The 20047-nt window shown below is 48.5% G+C and overlaps 1 protein-coding gene across 2 annotated transcripts in view; it reads right to left on the reverse strand.

Moving 5' to 3' along the window:
* The window catches only part of LOC149984763 (threonylcarbamoyladenosine tRNA methylthiotransferase-like), a 711253-nt gene that overhangs the window by 600506 nt on the left and 90700 nt on the right, over positions 1-20047 (reverse strand). For both annotated transcript variants that reach the window (XM_090216175.1, XM_090216176.1), the window contains exon 4: positions 10240-10324. In XM_090216175.1, coding sequence (XP_090072301.1) covers positions 10240-10324 — 85 coding nt within the window. The remainder of the gene's footprint in view (positions 1-10239; positions 10325-20047) is intronic.

The following is a 20047-nucleotide window of genomic DNA, read 5'->3' on the forward strand; positions in this document are numbered from 1 at the left end:
TGATCAGGGAAAATAGAGATTTGACTGAAACCCTTAAATCAACCCAGCATATAAAAGAGGTTCAACTCAAATCAGACTTCAACTTCCCTGATGAGTTCTCAGCTTATACAATAACAAATCACATACCGAGGCTCTTTCGGGAGTGAAAGATTAAAAACAACCCGATTCAACCCATCAAAAAATTGTTTCTAATTTCCTACACTTTTGCACATATATGCAAATGCAAATTACGTCTGTAAGTTGAAGGCACAACATATAAAAATCACACACTCGGTCGGTCCATTACCGACACCGTCCACTTCAACCTTTTCTTCAATAAAACGGCAAGACTTCAAGGTGCTAAACTTACATTCCTCCCAATCTAATTCCACCCTACTGAGGTGACTAAGTGGAATGGGGAGTGTCCAGGAGAAGAGGAATCAGAGCATTCTAAGAACTCAGTGTTTCATTCTGAGAACTTTTCGAGACTCTAGAACCAGCTGCTGTTCCAGTAGGTTCTGAGGGAAGGATATTTATCCCAGTAAGGAATAGACATGGAAGATAACTTTCCATTGTGTTTCATTGTGATCCATGTGGATTTATTTACGTCTCATGTTTTATATGCTCTACTGCTGCAGAGCCAATTTCCCTCTGGGGGGGAGGGGGGGGACATGAGTCCGCCGTCGCACCCAAACCTGCTGGGTGAAGTACGGGTATCAACATAAAGTATTTGAGGATATGTTTATTTAGTTTGAAGTTTGTGAGGGACACTTGAGTTCTTTAGGAGTTAGCGGTCTGGGCCCTCCACGATACCGGGTAAACTCAACTTAATACAAACACTTTCAAGTTATTGGTTTTGGTCGGATTTAGGTCTTTTGGTAAAATTCCATCGTCCAGTGTTGTCCTCCCCAGGAGATAAATTAACAGCAGCTCAAGTGTTCAAAACTATTTGACAAACGTGTTTGAGATGGGGACAGCGAAAACCAAACCCCCCCCCCCCGATCTATATAAAACAGTGCACTACTTTTGACCAGGGGAAATATTCCTAAAACAGGGTGTCGTTTGGGACGCAGGCCCAGGAACAGAACAGCTCTACAGCTTTAGAGCAAAGCGGTGAAGGGTTAAACTTCCTGTCGTAGACGGAAATCAGGATTCTGAGGAGAAGAACACACGGGTTAACCTCCCCATGCTCATCAGACACTCAACACACACACACACTATATCTGCCCATCCCCCTGCCTCCCGCCTTCTGGCTACTAGGCCTGTTTCACCTTCCCACAGTATCCCACGTGACCTAACGACGCCGACGAAGAAGGAAAAATAATCAAAATGCAAAACACTTCCTGTTTTAAATCTGTTAACCGTTTTTATGCAAATGAGCCAGCGGTGTTCGACAGCGTTCTCTCTGTGGAATCAGTTCTGTTGTTCTGTTCTGTTCTACTGCTGCCGTCAGAAACACTGGATGGCAATGTACATGGGAGATTGCTTTAAAAGTAAGCAGTGGACCCAAAAGCCCCTAATCAAATGACTCCGGTGTGAATTAAGGCTGTGAGGGGAGGGGATTGGATACACCGCGGCACAGCTGGTGCTTTGTAGCCAGGCAGGGGGGGGGGACCTAATCTCCCTACAGCACCTCTGACGACAGGCCCTTTATGAGGGGGGACACAGGTGAGAGAGAGAGAGAGAGAGAGAGAGGGAGGGAGAGGGAGCGATATTAGCAGAGAGAGAGAGAGAGAGAGAGAGAGAAGAGAAAATAAAAGTACCTGCTATGGCCATTAGAGATGACATCATGAGACCCATTTTCACGTTTCACCTTGTGGCTCTTTAGACGAAAGGATGAAAGACAGTAGCCACATGATAGACTCACTGAACCCAGCCCTAACCCACCCTAACCTATCCCCGCCAGCCCTCACCCTCCCTCCCTAATCTATCCCCGCCAGCCCTAACCCTCCCTCCCTAACCTATCCCCGCCAGTCCTCACCCTCCCTCCCTCCCTAACCTATCCCCGCCAGCCCTCACCCTCCCTCCCTCCCTAAACTATCCCCGCCAGCCCTCACCCTCCCTTGCTCCCTAATCTATCCCCGCCAGCCCTAACCCTCCCTCCCTCCCTAATCTATCCCCGCCAGCCCTAACCCTCCCTAACCTATCCCCGCCAGCCCTAACCCTCCCTCCCTAACCCTCCCTAACCTATCCCCACCAGCCCTAACTCACCCTCCCTAACCCCCCCCTCCCTCCCTAACCTATCCCCACCAGCCCTAACCCTCCCTCCCTAACCTATCCCCACCAGCCCTAACCCTCCCTCCCTAACCTATCCCCGCCAGCCCTAACCCTCCCTCCCTCCCTAACCTATCCCCGCCAACCCTAACCCTCCCTCCCTAACCTATCCCCACCAACCCTAACCCTCCCTCCCTAACCTATCCCCACCAGCCCTAACCCTGCCTCCCTCCCTCCCTAACCTATCCCCGCCAGACCTAACCCTCCCTCCCTAACCTATCCCCACCAGCCCTAACCCTCCCTCCCTAACCTATCCCCACCAGCCCAAACCCTCCCTCCCTAACCTATCCCCACCAGCCCAAACCCTCCCTCCATAACCTATCCCCACCAGCCCAAACCCTCCCTCCCTAACCCTCCCTCCCTAACCTATCCCCACCAGCCCAAACCCTCCCTCCCTAACCCTCCCTCCCTAACCTATCCCCACCAGCCCAAACCCTCCCTAACCTATCCCCACCAACCCAAACCCTCCCTCCCTAACCCTCCCTCCCTAACCTATCCCCACCAGCCCAAACCCTCCCTCCCTAACCCTCCCTCCCTCCCTAACCTATCCCCACCAGCCCTAACCCTCCCTAACCTATCCCCACCAGCCCTAACCCTCCCTCTCTCCCTAACCTATCCCCACCAGCCCAAACCCTCCCTCCCTAACCCCCCCTCCCTCCCTCACCTATCCCCACCAGCCCTAACCCTCCCTAACCTATCCCCACCAGCCCTAACCCTCCCTCTCTCCCTAACCTATCCCCACCAGCCCTAACCCTCCCTCTCTCCCTAACCTATCCCCGCCAGCCCTAACCCTCCCTCCCTAACCTATCCCTACCAGCCCTAACCCTCCCTCCCTAACCTATCCCTACCAGCCCTAACCCTCCCTCCCTAACCACCCGCCTGAATTTAAAATGGATTCAATTGAGATGTTTCACTGGCCTACACACACACACACAATATCCCATAATGTCAAAGTGAAATTGTTTTTAGAAATGTTTACCAATTAATAACAAATGAAACTGTGAAATGTGTTGCGTCAATAAGTATTCAACCCCGTTGTAAAGACAAACCCTAAATAAGTTGAGGAAAAATGGCTTTAAATAGTCACACGAGTTGAAAGGACTCTCTGTTTGCAATAATAGTGTTTAACGTGATTTTTGAGTGACTACCTCATCTCTGTACCCGACACACACACACAGCTCATTTTAAAGGTCCGTCAGTCGAGCAGTGAATTCTAAATACAGATTCAACTACAAAGACCAGGCAGGTGTTCCCAATAGCCTCGCAACAGGGCAACTAAAAGCAGACATTGAATATCCCTATGAGCACTGTGAAGTTATTAATGACACTTTGTATGGTGTATCAATCAATACACCCAAAGATACAGACGTCCTTCCTAACCGAGTTGCCGGAGAGAAAGGAAATCTCGCAGGGATTTCACCATGAGGCTAATGGTGACTTTAAAAACAGCATTGTAGTTACTCCACAATACTAACCTAAACAACAGAGTGAAAAGGAGGAAGGAAGCCTGTTCAGAATAAAAAATATTCCAAAACATGAACTTGTTTGTAATAAGGCGCGAAAGTAAAACTGCTCAAATTTGGAAAAGAAATGAACTCTATGGCCTGAATACATAGTTATGTTTGGGGACCAATTCAACACATTACTGAGTACCACTCTCCATATTTCCAAGCATAGTGGTGGCTGCATTATGTTACGGGTATGCTTGTCATCGTTATGGACTTGGGGGAGTTTCTCAGGATAAAAAAAGCAACGGAATGGAGCTAAACACAGGCAAAATCCTAGAGGAAAACCTGCTTCAGTCTGCTTTTCAACAGACACTGGGAAACAAATTCCCCATTCAGCAGGAAAATAAGATAAAACACAAGGCTAAATATACAGTGGAGTTGGTTACCAAGACAACACTTAATGTTCCTGAGTGGCCTAGTTATTATTATTATTATTTTTTTTTTTTTTTACTTAAATCTTCTTGAAAATCTATGGCAGGACTTGAAAATAACTGTCTAGCAATGATCAACAACCAATCTGACAGAGTTGAAATATTGTACAATCCTGGAGTGGAAAGCTCTTAGCGACTTACCCAGAAAGACACACAGCTCTTAGAGACTTACCCAGAAAGACTCACAGCTCTTAGAGACTTACCCAGAAAGACTCACAGCTCTTAGAGACTTACCCAGAAAGACTCACAGCTCTTAGAGACGTACCCAGAAAGACTCACAGCTCTTAGAGACGTACCCAGAAAGACTCACAGCTCTTAGAGATGTACCCAGAAAGACTCACAGCTCTTAGAGATGTACCCAGAAAGACTCACAGCTCTTAGAGACGTAGCCAGAAAGACTCACAGCTCTTAGAGACTTACCCAGAAAGACACACATCTCTTAGAGACTTACCCAGAAAGACACACAGCTCTTAGAGACGTACCCATAAAGACTCACAGCTCTTAGAGACTTACCCAGAAAGACACACAGCTCTTAGAGACTTACCCAGAAAGACACACAGCTCTTAGAGACTTACCCAGAAAGACACACAGCTCTTAGAGACGTACCCAGAAAGACACACATCTGTAACCATTGCCAAAGGTGATTCTAACATGTATTGACTCAGGGGTGTGAATACTTATGTAAATGAGGTATTTCTGCATTTCATTTTCAATACATTTGCAAATATGTAAATTTAAAATGTAAATAAACATGTTGTCATTATGGGGTAGAGTGTGTAGATGTGGGATGTGGAATAAGTCAAGGGTCATGAATACCTTCTGAAGGCACTGTACATGGCTACTAGCAGTGGGTATTATATTTAGAGTTAGCAATCTTGCTAAGGTGTTTTGAGGTTCCAATTACTCAGGTAGTGAATGAGCCGCAATTAAAATGTACCTACGATAATAGACCACATAAAAATGCAGGTCAAAATTCATCTCGATAAAAAAAGTACATTCTGGAGTCCTATTTTAACAGTGAAATATAACAGGAAATAGCACATTGACAACTGGAAGTCATGATTAGGGGATTAAGTTGCACATAAAAACTATTTTGAATCACAACATGAAAACGACACATTTTTTCTATTGAGTGATGCCGCGGATAACAATCGGTGACCAAATCAGGGGCTGGTGCCACCAACTGAAAAACACAGTGACACCAGTGGCACCAGGGGACAATGTTAGTCTGCAACTACAAAAGAGCTGGGTTGAAGAACTCCTTTAGGCCAAGACACAGAGTTAGGAGAGCGATACCTCATCATATCTTAGACACACCACAGTTAGGAGAGCCATACCTCACCATCTCTTAGACACACCACAGTTAGGAGAGCCATACCTCACTATCTCTTAGACACACCACAGTTAGGAGAGCCATACCTCACCATCTCTTAGACACACCACAGTTAGGAGAGCCATACCTCACCATCTCTTAGACACACCACAGTTAGGAGAGCCATATCTCAGACACACCACAGTTAGGAGAGCCATATCTCACCATCTCTTAGACACACCACAGTTAGGAGAGCCATACCTCACCATCTCTTAGACACAGCAAAGTTAGGAGAGCCATACCTCACCATCTCTTAGACACACCACAGTTAGGAGAGCCATACCTCACCATCTCATAGACACAGCACAGTTAGGAGCCATACCTCACCATCTCTTAGACACAGCAAAGTTAGGAGAGCCATACCTCACCATCTCTTAGACACACCACAGTTAGGAGAGCCATACCTCACCATCTCATAGACACAGCACAGTTAGGAGCCATACCTCACCATCTCTTAGACACAGCAAAGTTAGGAGAGCCATACCTCACCATCTCTTAGACACACCACAGTTAGGAGAGCCATACCTCACCATCTCATAGACACAGCACAGTTAGGAGAGCCATAACTCACCATCTAATTTGACTCCGGTCTATATTGATTTAAGCTGCATCTTGATCTACATGTGTGTAAAAATGTGAATATTAGTTGACTTTGTTATACTGGAAATCAACCAATCCTTCGAATCAGAGCTGTGTCAGGTCAGATATAGTCTACCTGCTGTAACTGATCAACCACAACACTAAACACCAAGGGAGAGGACAATGCTGGTCCTTGTCGACACACAGAACAAAACAACCATGGATAACAACACAACCATGGATAACAACACAACCATGGATAACAACACAACCATGGATAACACAACACACAGAACAACACAACCATGGATAACAACACAACCATGGATAACAACACAACCATGGATAACAACACAACACACAGAACAACACAACCATGGATAACAACACAACACACAGAACAACACAACCATGGATAACAACACAACCATGGATAACAACACAACCATGTATAACAACACAACCATGTATAACAACACAACCATGGATAACAACACAACCATGGATAACAACACAACCATGGATAACAACACAACCATGGATAACAACACAACCACGGATAACAACACAACCATGGATAACAACACAACCATGGATAACAACACAACCATGGATAACAACACAACACACAGAACAACACAACCATGGATAACAACACAACCATGGATAACAACACAACCATGTATAACAACACAACCATGTATAACAACACAACCATGGATAACAACACAACCATGGATAACAACACAACCATGGATAACAACACAACCACGGATAACAACACAACCCTGGATAACAACACAACCATGGATAACAACACAACCCTGGATAACAACACAACCATGGATAACAACACAACCATGGATAAGATGGTTGTATGACCTAAAACACACTTCCCTTTTCTCCCATTTTCTCTCTCACCCGATCACCATCTAACACATTAGCACAACCACACAACACATCATCACACACACATCACACACACATACACCTATGACCTCCTGCTCCCTGTCCCGGTCTTATCACCGAGGAGTCTGCCCCAGCAGCTCACGCACGGTAAGATCAATGACCATATGGTGGAAGTGGCAGTTTAGAAGCAGGCGTTTGGAACCATGACACACACACACACACACCAGGAGCCTCAACATTCCCCTCTGGAGCCACTTCGTACTGCAGACGCCCAGGGCAGGCAGCCGCTCACTTCAATTAGGCTGGTAATTAGCAGCGCGGCCTAGCAGTGTGAATAAGCCGACCACTACCGTAGCAAGTGCTGGAACAAAAGATGCCCGGGCCTCAGAAATTACCATAGCATCTGAATCATTGATACATTATATTACATTAGCCCCTGGTGTGCTAATCTATTGTTGGTCCCGTTGGCCTCGTTATGGCTGAGTCTGATAAGACACACTATTTCAGATGGACAGAAAAAAAATAAAACTGTGCAATATATTTGTGTCATTACCACTTTGTCCTAAAGTGGGTTAACCAAGAGCTCTCAGCAAGAGAGAAGGTCAAGCAGAGACAAACCTCAATATAGTAGCCAACAGTTTAGGCCAGAGAGGCTACTTACTGGGGCTGGCTCAGAGGATGTCTGTGCATCATCATACGAGGCCAGCCTCTGTTCAGTCAGTCAGCGAGGACGTCTGAGAGGCCAGTCTCCTCTCTGTCCAGTCAGTCAGTGAGGACGTCTGAGAGGCCAGCCTCCTCTCTGTTCAGTCAGTCAGGGAGCACGTCTGAGAGGCCAGCCTCCTCTCTGTTCAGTCAGTCAGTGAGGACAGCACACCTCGTCTCTCTCAGCACTACCCGTTTATCCTTCACATTGACATCTAGTACCGAGTGTCCAAACTGTTACCATACTGCCAAAAAGATACACAGATCCACTTGTGTCGGCTATGTAAGGTTACTTCCTGTTAGGGTTAGAGGGGCATAGGACTGACAATACAAACTACCTGGTTAATTAGTTACGCTACAGTCTGGGGATATAGAACACAGTGGACATGGTCAGAGTGATGTCATCAGCGGTGTTGTGGGATCACTCCCCGCTGCACTATTTACCCAGAGTGCACTACTATTGGTCTCGGCCTTTAAAAAGGTTGGAATAGGGTGTCATCTGAGATTTGAGCAGTGCTCTTTAACGAGTGTCATCACTGTCACTCTACAGTGAGGGAACCAAGGCACTTTGGACCGATCAAAACCAATCAAAGGCTGTATTCAAGGAGAGAATGTCAACACAGGGCCAGGCTAGTCAGCCAGCATCTGTCCCTGTCTGTCCGTCTGCCAGGCTAGTCAGCCAGCATCTGTCCCTGTGTCTGTCCGTCTGCCAGGCTAGTCAGCCAGCATCTGTTCCTGTCTGTCCGTCTGCCAGGCTAGTCAGCCAGCATCTGTCCCTGTCTGTCCGTCTGCCAGGCTAGTCAGCCAGCATCTGTCCCTGTCTGTCCGTCTGCCAGGCTAGTCAGCCAGCATCTGTCCCTGTCTGTCCGTCTGCCAGGCTAGTCAGCCAGCATCTGTCCCTGTCTGTCCGTCTGCCAGGCTAGTCAGCCAGCATCTGTCCCTGTCTGTCCGCCTGCCAGGCTAGTCAGCCAGCATCTGTCCCTGTCTGTCTGTCCGTCTGCCAGGCTAGTCAGCCAGCATCTGTCCCTGTGTCTGTCCGTCTGCCAGGCTAGTCAGCCAGCATCTGTCCCTGTCTGTCCGTCTGCCAGGCTAGTCAGCCAGCATCTGTCCCTGTCTGTCCGTCTGCCAGGCTAGTCAGCCAGCATCTGTCCCTGTCTCTGTCCGTCTGCCAGGCTAGTCAGCCAGCATCTGTCCCTGTCTGTCCGTCTGCCAGGCTAGTCAGCCAGCATCTGTCCCTGTGTCTGTCCGTCTGCCAGGCTAGTCAGCCAGCCTCTCTCCCTGTGTCTGTCTGTCTGCCAGGCTAGTCAGCCAGCATCTGTCCCTGTGTCTGTCCGTCTGCCAGACTAGTCAGCCAGCCTCTGTCCCTGTGTCTGTCCGTCTGCCAGGCTAGTCAGCCAGCATCTGTCCCTGTGTCTGTCCGTCTGCCAGGCTAGTCAGCCAGCACCTGTCCCTGTGTGTCTGTCTGCCAGGCTAGTCAGCCAGCATCTGTCCCTGTGTCTGTCCGTCTGCCAGACTAGTCAGCCAGCCTCTGTCCCTGTGTCTGTCCGTCTGCCAGGCTAGTCAGCCAGCATCTGTCCCTGTGTCTGTCCGTCTGCCAGGCTAGTCAGCCAGCACCTGTCCCTGTGTCTGTCCGTCTGCCAGGCTTGTCAGCCAGCACCTGTCCCTGTGTCTGTCCGTCTGCCAGGCTAGTCAGCCAGCATCTGTCCCTGTCTGTCCGTCTGCCAGGCTAGTCAGCCAGCATCTGTCCCTGTCTGTCCGTCTGCCAGGCTAGTCAGCCAGCATCTGTCCCTGTGTCTGTCCGTCTGCCAGGCTAGTCAGCCAGCATCTGTCCCTGTCTGTCCGTCTGCCAGGCTAGTCAGCCAGCATCTGTCCCTGTCTGTCCGTCTGCCAGGCTAGTCAGCCAGCCTCTGTCCCTGTGTCTGTCCGTCAGCCAGCCTCTGTCCCTGTGTCTGTCCGTCTGCCAGGCTGGTCAGTCAGCCTCTGTCCCTGTCCGTCAGCCAGCCTGTCCCTGTCCACCCGCCCGTCTGTCTGTCTGTCTGTGTGAAGCATGTTATCTGCCTGACTGAATCTGAACCCAGTCTATGAATGTCATTCCTCAGAGCCTCAGAGACACGTGGTATTTCCAGATGACTCTTCCTACAACAGGCTAGAAGTCACCATTTAATTTTGTTTACCCTTAAAAATCCCTGGGTTGTGTGTGTAGAGGGGGAAACATGATATCACAGTACCAAATCAGATGTTTCTACAGCAGCTGAGAGATTAGTTATTTTGAGTGTGCCAGGAAACAGAAGTGTAGATATCAGTGGAAGAGATGTGGGCCTTAAAGTCCTGTTTTTACTGCCTCCAGGGTTCTCAACCGGGTTTCTTTTTCAGGGGTATCGTGTGAACCCTGCCTCCAGGGGTATCGGGTGAACCCTGCCTCCAGGGATGTGCGTGAGTGACGAGATGAAGAAGAAGAGGGGGAGGAAGACTAGGAGAGGCTTACTTGATGGAGTTTCTGAAGTGATCTTCGGCCGGGTTTTTCACAGTGCAGCTGTTGAGCAGCCACAGATCAGCCTCCGCAGGGTCCTCTGGAGGGAGGGAGAGAGGGAGAGAGGGAGAGAGGGAGAGAGGGAGAGAGGGAGAGAGGGAGAGAGGGAGAGAGAGATGGAGACAGAGAGTAAGCGAAGAGAGAGAGAGAAGGAGCGAGACGGAGACAGAGAGTAAGAGAAGACAGAGAGAGTAAGAGAAGAGAGAGAGAGAGTAAGAGAAGAGAGAGAGAGAGACAGAGAGAGTAGGAGAAGAGAGAGAGAGAGAGTAAGAAAAGACAGAGAGAGTAAGAGAAGAGAGAGAGAGACAGATAGAGTAAGAGAAGACAGAGAGAGTAAGAGAAGAGAGAGAGACAGAGAGAGTAAGAGAAGACAGAGAGAGTAAGAGAAGACAGAGAGAGTAAGAGAAGAGAGAGAGAGACAGAGAGAGTAGGAGAAGAGAGAGAGAGACAGAGAGAGTAAGAGAAGACAGAGAGTAAGAGAAGAGAGAGAGAGAGTAAGAGAAGAGAGAGAGAGACAGAGAGAGTAGGAGAAGAAAGAGAGAGACAGAGAGAGTAAGCGAAGAGAGAGAGAGAAGGAGCGAGACGGAGACAGAGAGAGTAAGCGAAGAGAGAGAGGTGGAGGGAAGACAACAGAAGTTCAGTATTAGATCAAATCACAACTCAACAACCCAGGACCCTTCAGCCCGTTCCACACACCCATTAATATCGCACTTCTCCAGTTACAGCAATTAATTGTGTCCTCCCCCTCCCCCTCATCCCCTTCCTCCTCCTCCTCATCCCCCCCCCCCCCCCCCCCCCTGACCAGAGCAGCGAGGGGAGGCGAGGCGGAATACGATGCCAGGATCAGCTGGACCTCAGGGGGATAGTGGGAGTTTTATCCTCCATACCCCAGCCTCCAAGCTATCTGCCTGGAGACCTGTCACACTGCGTAATGAATAAACACACACACACGGTATGATTCTATTCCTGCCTGGCGCAGTGCAAGCCTCCTGCATCCTCCCACACCGCTGAACTAGATATTTCACTTACTATCCATTACCCAGCCTCACTGGAGCAAACACAGGCCCTGTGTCGGGCTGTGAGGCTCTAATGGAGGCAGGCTCCCCCTCCTCCTCAACCCCCTCCCCCTCCCTGACCAGAGCAGCGAGGGGGGGGGGGGGGGGGCTCTCACCACGCACCACACGGGTCGCAGGCGGGGAGAACCCAGGAACCACCCAGACACCCCCTTCTTGCCTTTCCTCGCCTCAGGTAACAACATATCAAAGGCCTATACCCAGAGAGAGGAGGCAGGGACAGGCCTATACCCAGAGAGAGGAGGCAGGGACAGACCTATACCCAGAGAGAGGAGGCAGGGACAGGCCTATAGCCAGAGAGAGGAGGCAGGGACAGGCCTATAGCCAGAGAGAGGAGTCGGGGACAGGCCTATACCCAGAGAGAGGAGTCGGGGACAGGCCTATACCCAGAGAGATGAGGCAGGGACAGGCCTATACCCAGAGAGATGAGGCAGGGACAGGCCTATACCCAGAGAGATGAGGCAGGGACAGGCCTATACCCAGAGAGAGGAGGCAGGGACAGGCCTATAGCCAGAGAGAGGAGGCAGGGACAGGCCTATAGCCAGAGAGAGGAGTCGGGGACAGGCCTATACCCAGAGAGAGGAGTCGGGGACAGGCCTATACCCAGAGAGAGGAGGCAGGGACAGGCCTATAGCCAGAGAGAGGAGGCAGGGACAGGCCTATAGCCAGAGAGAGGAGTCGGGGACAGGCCTATACCCAGAGAGAGGAGTCGGGGACAGGCCTATACCCAGAGAGAGGAGGCAGGGACAGGCCTATAGCCAGAGAGAGGAGGCAGGGACAGGCCTATAGCCAGAGAGAGGAGTCGGGGACAGGCCTATACCCAGAGAGAGGAGTCGGGGACAGGCCTATACCCAGAGAGAGGAGGCAGGGACAGGCCTATACCCAGAGAGAGGAGGCAGGGACCAGAGAGAGGAGGCAGGGACAGGCCTATACCCAAATTACAATAAGAAGCTAAATATTTATTCTGTTTTCTGTTAAAGCCTATATAACAGGGTGTCTTTAGCAACACACCCACAGTGTTAAAGCCTATATAACAGGGTGTCATTAGCAACACACCCACAGTGTTAAACACACCCACGGTGTTAAAGCCTATACAACAGGGTGTCATTATGAACACACCCACAGTGTTAAAGCCTATACAACAGGGTGTCATTATGAACACACCCACAGTGTTTAAAGGCTACAGAACCCCTGCTGCTGTAAAGGCAGTGGGTTCAGTAATTGTTGTTGACAGAAGTGAAACCAGAACTAAATGTACAGTAAAAACTGTGAAAGGGAGAAAAGAAAACCCAGAAAACAGCAGCAGAGACAGGAAGGAAGTGGTCCGGCTAACCTAGCGTGGTGTGATGACGCCCACTGGTGTGAGAAACGGAGCGTTTACCGAACACACAACGCCAACAGACACGATCCATTCTAAATCACTTAACATCCGTAAAAAAACCCTTGGGGGAGATATATATTTTTTTTTTTAAGACTCACGACACTAAATCTAATGCGAGATTAGTTTGACACAACTCCATACTGTCTGTGTGTGTGTGTGTGTGTGTGTGTGTGTGTGTGTGTGTGTGTGGGTGTGTGTGTGTGTGTGTGTCTCTGTTTACTGTGAGAACTTACTCCATTACTCCTCCTGAAGCAGTAACACACTATACTGATGAACACCAGACTTAAAACACACAGCGTATGAGTCACACTACAGACAGCAGTAACACACTATACTGATGAACACCAGACTTAAAACACACACAGCGTATGAGTCACACTACAGACAGCAGTAACACACTATACTGATGAACACCAGACTTAAAACACACACAGCGTATGAGTCACACTACAGACAGCAGTAACACACTATACTGATGAACACCAGACTTAAAACACACGCACCACTCTGCCCGCGAAGGAAGGACATTAAGGTGAATGAACTACTTAGCCATTAAACCAATCTAAACAGGAATATATTTATTTTTATTGAACCGATATCTTGCTATGTTAAAACCTTGTAAAAGAACCCTGGGAGTAAGGTCAAAGGTTGGATCAAAAACCCTGGGAGTAAGGTCAAAGGTTGGATCAAAAACCCTGGGAGTAAGGTCAAAGGTTGGATCAAAAACCCTGGGAGTAAGGTCAAAGGTTGGACCAAAAACCCTGGGAGTAAGGTCAAAGGTTGGATCAAAAACCCTGGGAGTAAGGTCAAAGGTTGGATCAAAAACCCTGGGAGTAAGGTCAAAGGTTGGATCAAAAACCCTGGGAGTAAGGTCAAAGGTTGGATCAAAAACAGGTGTTAAATGAATCACTTATAAACGGAAAGAAAGTCGAGAGTTGACTTGTGTTTTGTTTATCTTGGTAGGAAGTGGAAACGTGACGTCCTGGAAGTTCACTGCCTGGAAGTCAATTCATTTGGTTTCTGGGAAACTGAGTCGTCAGAGGTCCTCTTCCTCTTCGACCAATAGCAACGCGTACGGACAGGCATGGCCAATCAACTCTACTGCCACCTTCTGGTTTGGAGTGTCTCAACAAGGCCGAGTGGCCGACGACTCCACAAGGCCGAGTGGCCGACGACTCCACAAGGCCGAGTGGCCGACGACTCCACAAGGCCGAGTGGCCGACGACTCCACAAGGCCGAGTGGCCGACGACTCCACACGGCCGAGTGGCCGACGACTCCACACGGCCGAGTGGCCGACGACTCCACAAGGCCGAGTGGCCGACGACTCCACAAGGCCGAGTGGCCGACGACTCAACAAGGCCGAGTGGCCGACGACTCAACAAGGCCGGGTGGCCGACAGCCTAGGAACAGTGGGTTAACTGCCTGTTCAGGGGCAGAACGACAGATTTTTACCTCGTCAGCTCGGGGATTTGAACTTGCAACCTTCCGGTTACAAGTCCAACACTCTAACCACTAGGCTACCTGCCGCCCCTCCACTCTAACCACTAGGCTACCTGCCGTCCCTCCACTCTAACCACTAGGCTACCTGCCGCAGCCATTGTGAGTGTAACCCTGAGTTTACCAGTCAAATTCCCGGGGTGAGAGGTTTCAAGCCCATGCTACTCATCATTTGCCAAAACACCTGGTTTGTTTCAGCCAGGGGCAACAAAGTCGCATCACGTTTGTTAAGATTCCATCGCAGAAACGGACCACCCCACATTTATTAAATGTAATCTATTTTTTTTAAATGTTTATGACCATGATTTTATTTTTATGACGGTCTTCATCCGTAACCACTTCGTGAACTGTCAGATAAATATCAGCAATCTAGACGACCTATGTGTCGCAAAATAGCTAGCTAGCTCTCTGATCTTACGTATCTGAACTGGGCTACAAATATCGTCCAACGAACCATCATACCGGCCTAATCAGAGATTTGTGTCAAACAATTTGCAACAATGTTTTCATAAATATAATAATCAGCAATATAATCTGGGGAAGATAAGTAGGATTCATTTCACAAGTCTGAAACCATAAAAGTAGGATTCATTTCACAAGTCTGAAACCATAAAAGTAGGATTCATTTCACAAGTCTGAAACCATAAAAGTAGGATTCATTTCACAAGTCCGAAACCATAAGTAAAACTATATTTTTTCTGGGACAGACAGACAGAGACAGAGACGGACAGATCAACGTGTTCTGTCGTAGCGAGGGGTCGGGAGCGACCCAGACGAGGGGTCGGGAGCGACCCAGACGCGGGTTGGCACAGTCAGCCCTTCACAGCCATGCCAGCTGCACATCAAGCTCGGCATCAACACAACCTGAGCCCTGCAAAACAACCAGCCCCGTGGGACGCGTTCCTTGAATAGAGAGAGACAAACACACAAACAATAAGGTCCCTGATCCACAACACACAGCAGCTATAGATCTCTGCAGAGGTTAACTCACTCTACCTGAGACACACACACACACAGCAGATCCACAACACACAGCACCTATAGATCTCTGCAGAGGTTAACTCACTCTACCTGACACACACACACACACACACACATCACCTATAGATCTCTGCAGAGGTTAACTCACTCTACCTGACACACACACACACACACACACACACACACATCACCTATAGATCTCTGCAGAGGTTAACTCACTCTACCTAAGAGCCACACACACACACACACACAGCACCTATAGATCTCTGCAGAGGTTAACTCACTCTACCTAAGAGCCACACACACACACACATCACCTATAGATCTCTACAGAGGTTTAACTCACTCTACCTGAGACACACACACACACACACCCTCTGTAGAGATATATAGGTGCTAACTCACTCTACCTAAGAGCCACACACACTCACACACCACCTATAGATCTCTGCAGAGGTTTAACTCACTCTACCTGAGAGCCACACACACACAGCACCTATAGATCTCTACAGAGGTTTAACTCACTCTACCTGAGACACACACACACACACACACACACACACACACACACCACCTATAGATCTCTGCAGAGGTTAACTCACTCTACCTGAGAGCCACACACACACAGCAGCTGCAGGCTGGGAGTAGCCTCAGCTGTGACCCATTTCCCCTCCACCTGCGGGTTTCCCCTCCCGAGTAAAAAAACAGAACAACAATAACAACCCCTCTGTCACCATGACAACCCCTCTATCACTGTGACCCAGTTACTCCACACTGACCAGTCCTTGTCTTAAATCACAGGCAGACCAGGACACCAGGTTAGCTAGGCTAGCGAAACCAAATGAGTCTGGAGAAGGGACCCAACCAAGCTAACGATCATCTGTCACAGAGGCAGCTCTTACACATAGGCCCTTAGAGAAATTCACTGTTACCGGGCACATAAATAGCCCAGGGTGCATCCCAAATGGCACCCTATTCCCTATATAGTGCACTACTTTAGACCAGGACCAAATGGCACCCTATTCCCTATATAGTGCACTACTTTTGACCATATCCCATAGAGAATAGTAGGGTGCCCTTCGTTTTTTGTAAGATCAATAAATAATATAGTTGACAAAGGGGGAACATTGTGTTTAATTTGAGGTTTGTTTCCCGGAACTCAGTCACACTGTTTAATTATGTCATTAGGAGTCAGAGTCAGAGTCAAATCACTCAGGGTGAACTAAACACAGCTGTAGTTTCTGTTTAATTATGTCATTAGGAGTCAGAGTCAGAGTCCCTCAGGGTGAACTAAACACAGCTGTAGTTTCTGTTTAATTATGTCATTAGGAGTCAGAGTCAGAGTCCCTCAGGGTGAACTAAACACAGCTGTAGTCTCTGTTTAATTATGTCATTAGGAGTCAGAGTCAAATCACTCAGGGTGAACTAAACACAGCTGTAGTCTCTGTTTAATTATGTCATTAGGAGTCAGAGTCAGAGTCCCTCAGGGTGAACTAAACGCAGCTGTAGTTTCTGTTTAATTATGTCATTAGGAGTCAGAGTCAAATCACTCAGGGTGAACTAAACACAGCTGTAGTCTCTGTTTACTTATGTCATTAGGAGTCAGAGTCAGAGTCAGAGTCCCTCAGGGTGAACTAAACGCAGCTGTAGTTTCTGTTTAATTATGTCATTAGGAGTCAGAGTCAAATCACTCAGGGCGAACTAAACACAGCTGTAGTCTCTGTAGTTTCTGTTTAATTATGTAATTAGGAGTCAGAGTCAAATCACTCAGGGTGAACTAAACACAGCTGTAGTTTCTGTTTAATTATGTCATTAGGAGTCAGAGTCAAATCACTCAGGGTGAACTAAACACAGCTGTAGTCTCTGTTTAATTATGTCATTAGGAGTCAGAGTCAAATCACTCAGGGTGAACTAAACACAGCTGTAGTCTCTGTTTAATTATGTCATTAGGAGTCAGAGTCAGAGTCATAGTTTCAGGACATACCTCCATTTTTCTTTCTATAGTTTGAGGCGTGGGATGTTCTGACTCAGCCTGTCTGCCTTCTGTTCAGAGACAACAATATCAGGGAGGGAAGTGCGAATAGTGACGGTTTTGGTAGATTTGAATTCTGCTGTTGATTTACAAGCATGAAGTTAGTTATCGTGTGTATGATGACGTCATATAACTAACTCTATCTTTACCTTGAAACCAGTGACACAGTCAGTCAGTTACTAAGGGGGAACTCATATTTTTACAAGGCCATTTACACACACACACACACACACACACACACACACACACACACACACACACACACACACACACACACACGTTTGTTTTCTTGTTAAAACCCATTCTAGTTTCAGGAAGCATCCTTGAAATGTGTGTAATCCTCTTGATAAAGCCCACTATAACAAACAGATGTACAGGTTTAAAAAGATTCACATGGAACCGTACGAGGGCCATTCACATAAAATATTAAACAACTGGATCGATTGGATAAGGGGTTAAATATATACATTTTATTTCCTTTCTAATAATAAAAACACCCAACAACATTACGGTACCTTGTTTTTGAGGGTGGAAGAACGCAGAAACACCCAGCGCAGTTTAAGAGTAAATAACAGAATACAAAGAAACACTATTTAAAGACTGCTGGCTGTCCAGCAGGACAAGGCCACATAGCAGGGAGACATTCATGGCTTAGACTCCCAGCCTGTAGATCTACTGGCTGTCCAGCAGGACAAGGCCACATAGCAGGGAGACATTCATGGCTTAGACTCCCAGCCTGTAGATCTACTGGCTGTCCAGCAGGACAAGGCCACATAGCAGGGAGACATTCATGGCTTAGACTCCCAGCCTGTAGATCTACTGGCTGTCCAGCAGGACAAGGGCACATAGCAGGGAGACATTCATGGCTTAGACTCCCAGCCTGTAGATCTACTGGCTGTCCAGCAGGACAAGGCCACATAGCAGGGAGACATTCATGGCTTAGACTCCCAGCCTGTAGATCTACTGGCTGTCCAGCAGGACAAGGCCACATAGCAGGGAGACATTCATGGCTTAGACTCCCAGCCTGTAGATCTACTGACTGTCCAGCAGGACAAGGCCACATAGCAGGGAGACATTCATGGCTTAGACTCCCAGCCTGTAGATCTACTGGCTGTCCAGCAGGACAAGGCCACATAGCAGGGAGACATTCATGGCTTAGACTCCCAGCCTGTAGATCTACTGGCTGTCCAGCAGGACAAGGCCACATAGCAGGGAGACATTCATGGCTTAGACTCCCAGCCTGTAGATCTAATGGCTGTCCAGCAGGACAAGGCCACATAGCAGGGAGACATTCATGGCTTAGACTCCCAGCCTGTAGATCTACTGACTGTCCAGCAGGACAAGGCCACATAGCAGGGAGACATTCATGGCTTAGACTCCCAGCCTGTAGATCTACTGGCTGTCCAGCAGGACAAGGCCACATAGCAGGGAGACATTCATGGCTTAGACTCCCAGCCTGTAGATCTACTGGCTGTCCAGCAGGACAAGGCCACATAGCAGGGAGACATTCATGGCTTAGACTCCCAGCCTGTAGATCTACTGGCTGTCCAGCAGGACAAGGGCACATAGCAGGGAGACATTCATGGCTTAGACTCCCAGCCTGTAGATCTACTGGCTGTCCAGCAGGACAAGGCCACATAGCAGGGAGACATTCATGGCTTAGACTCCCAGCCTGTAGATCTACTGGCTGTCCAGCAAGACAAGGGCACATAGCAGGGAGACATTCATGGCTTAGACTCCCAGCCTGTAGATCTACTGAAGACAATACAACATGGAGCTATGGGCATAAACACAGGGAGGAATTCAGTCACGGAGGAATAGGAGGGGGGGGTAGTTCTCACCAATCTGTTGGGCTAACAAGAGAGACAAAACAAGAGAGAGGGGAAAGGCGGGAGGGGAGGGAGTGTGTCAGTGAGGAAAAGATAGAAGGTGGAAAGGAGGGAAGGGAGGGAGAGGAGGGAGTGTGTCAGCGAAGAAAAGAGAGAGAAGGTGAACAGGAGGAAGGAGAGGGAGCCAGGGGGGGGAAGCAGGAGAGCAAGGAAGGAGACAGAAGGAATGAAGAGAAGGAAGAAAAGTGAGAGGGGAGGGAACTCCCCTAACAGGCAGATAAGACCAGAGTCTAATGTAAATTAAGAGCAGCTCTCCCTCCCTAACAGACAGATAAGACCAGAGTCTAATGTAAATGAAGAGCAGCTCTCCCTCCCTAAATGAAGGGCAGCTCTCCCTCCCTAACAGGCAGATAAGACCAGAGTCTAATGTAAATGAAGAGCAGCTCTCCCTCCCTAACAGGCAGATAAGACCAGAGTCTAATGTAAATGAAGAGCAGCTCTCCCTCCCTAACAGGCAGATAAGACCAGAGTCTAATGTAAATTAAGAGCAGCTCTCCCTCCCTAACAGGCAGATAAGACCAGAGTCTAATGTAAATGAAGAGCAGCTCTCCCTCCCTAACAGACAGATAAGACTACAGTATGATGTATAACAGAAGTGTGGTGTCTAACGCCAACGTATCCTGGGATTCTGTGAGACACTATGACTGTTACAGTAGATGACTCTACAGACTCCGCCGAGTCACTGAAACACAGCTACTGACGACACTATGACTGTTACAGTAGATGACTCTACAGACTCCGCCGAGTCACTGAAACACAGCTACTGACGACACTATGCTACCTCATTATGACAGAGACTACTTCCTCCACAGCCAGTCTAGTCTGGGCTGTCTAACACACAGGACCAGACCACAAAGCCTGAGACACAGACCTAACAGCGCTACTCTGGGACACAGCCAAGCTCCGTTG

Source organism: Oncorhynchus mykiss, chromosome 2 (genome assembly GCF_057628025.1).
Source record: "Oncorhynchus mykiss isolate SJ-2025 chromosome 2, ASM5762802v1, whole genome shotgun sequence".
Classification (NCBI taxonomy): domain Eukaryota; kingdom Metazoa; phylum Chordata; class Actinopteri; order Salmoniformes; family Salmonidae; genus Oncorhynchus; species Oncorhynchus mykiss.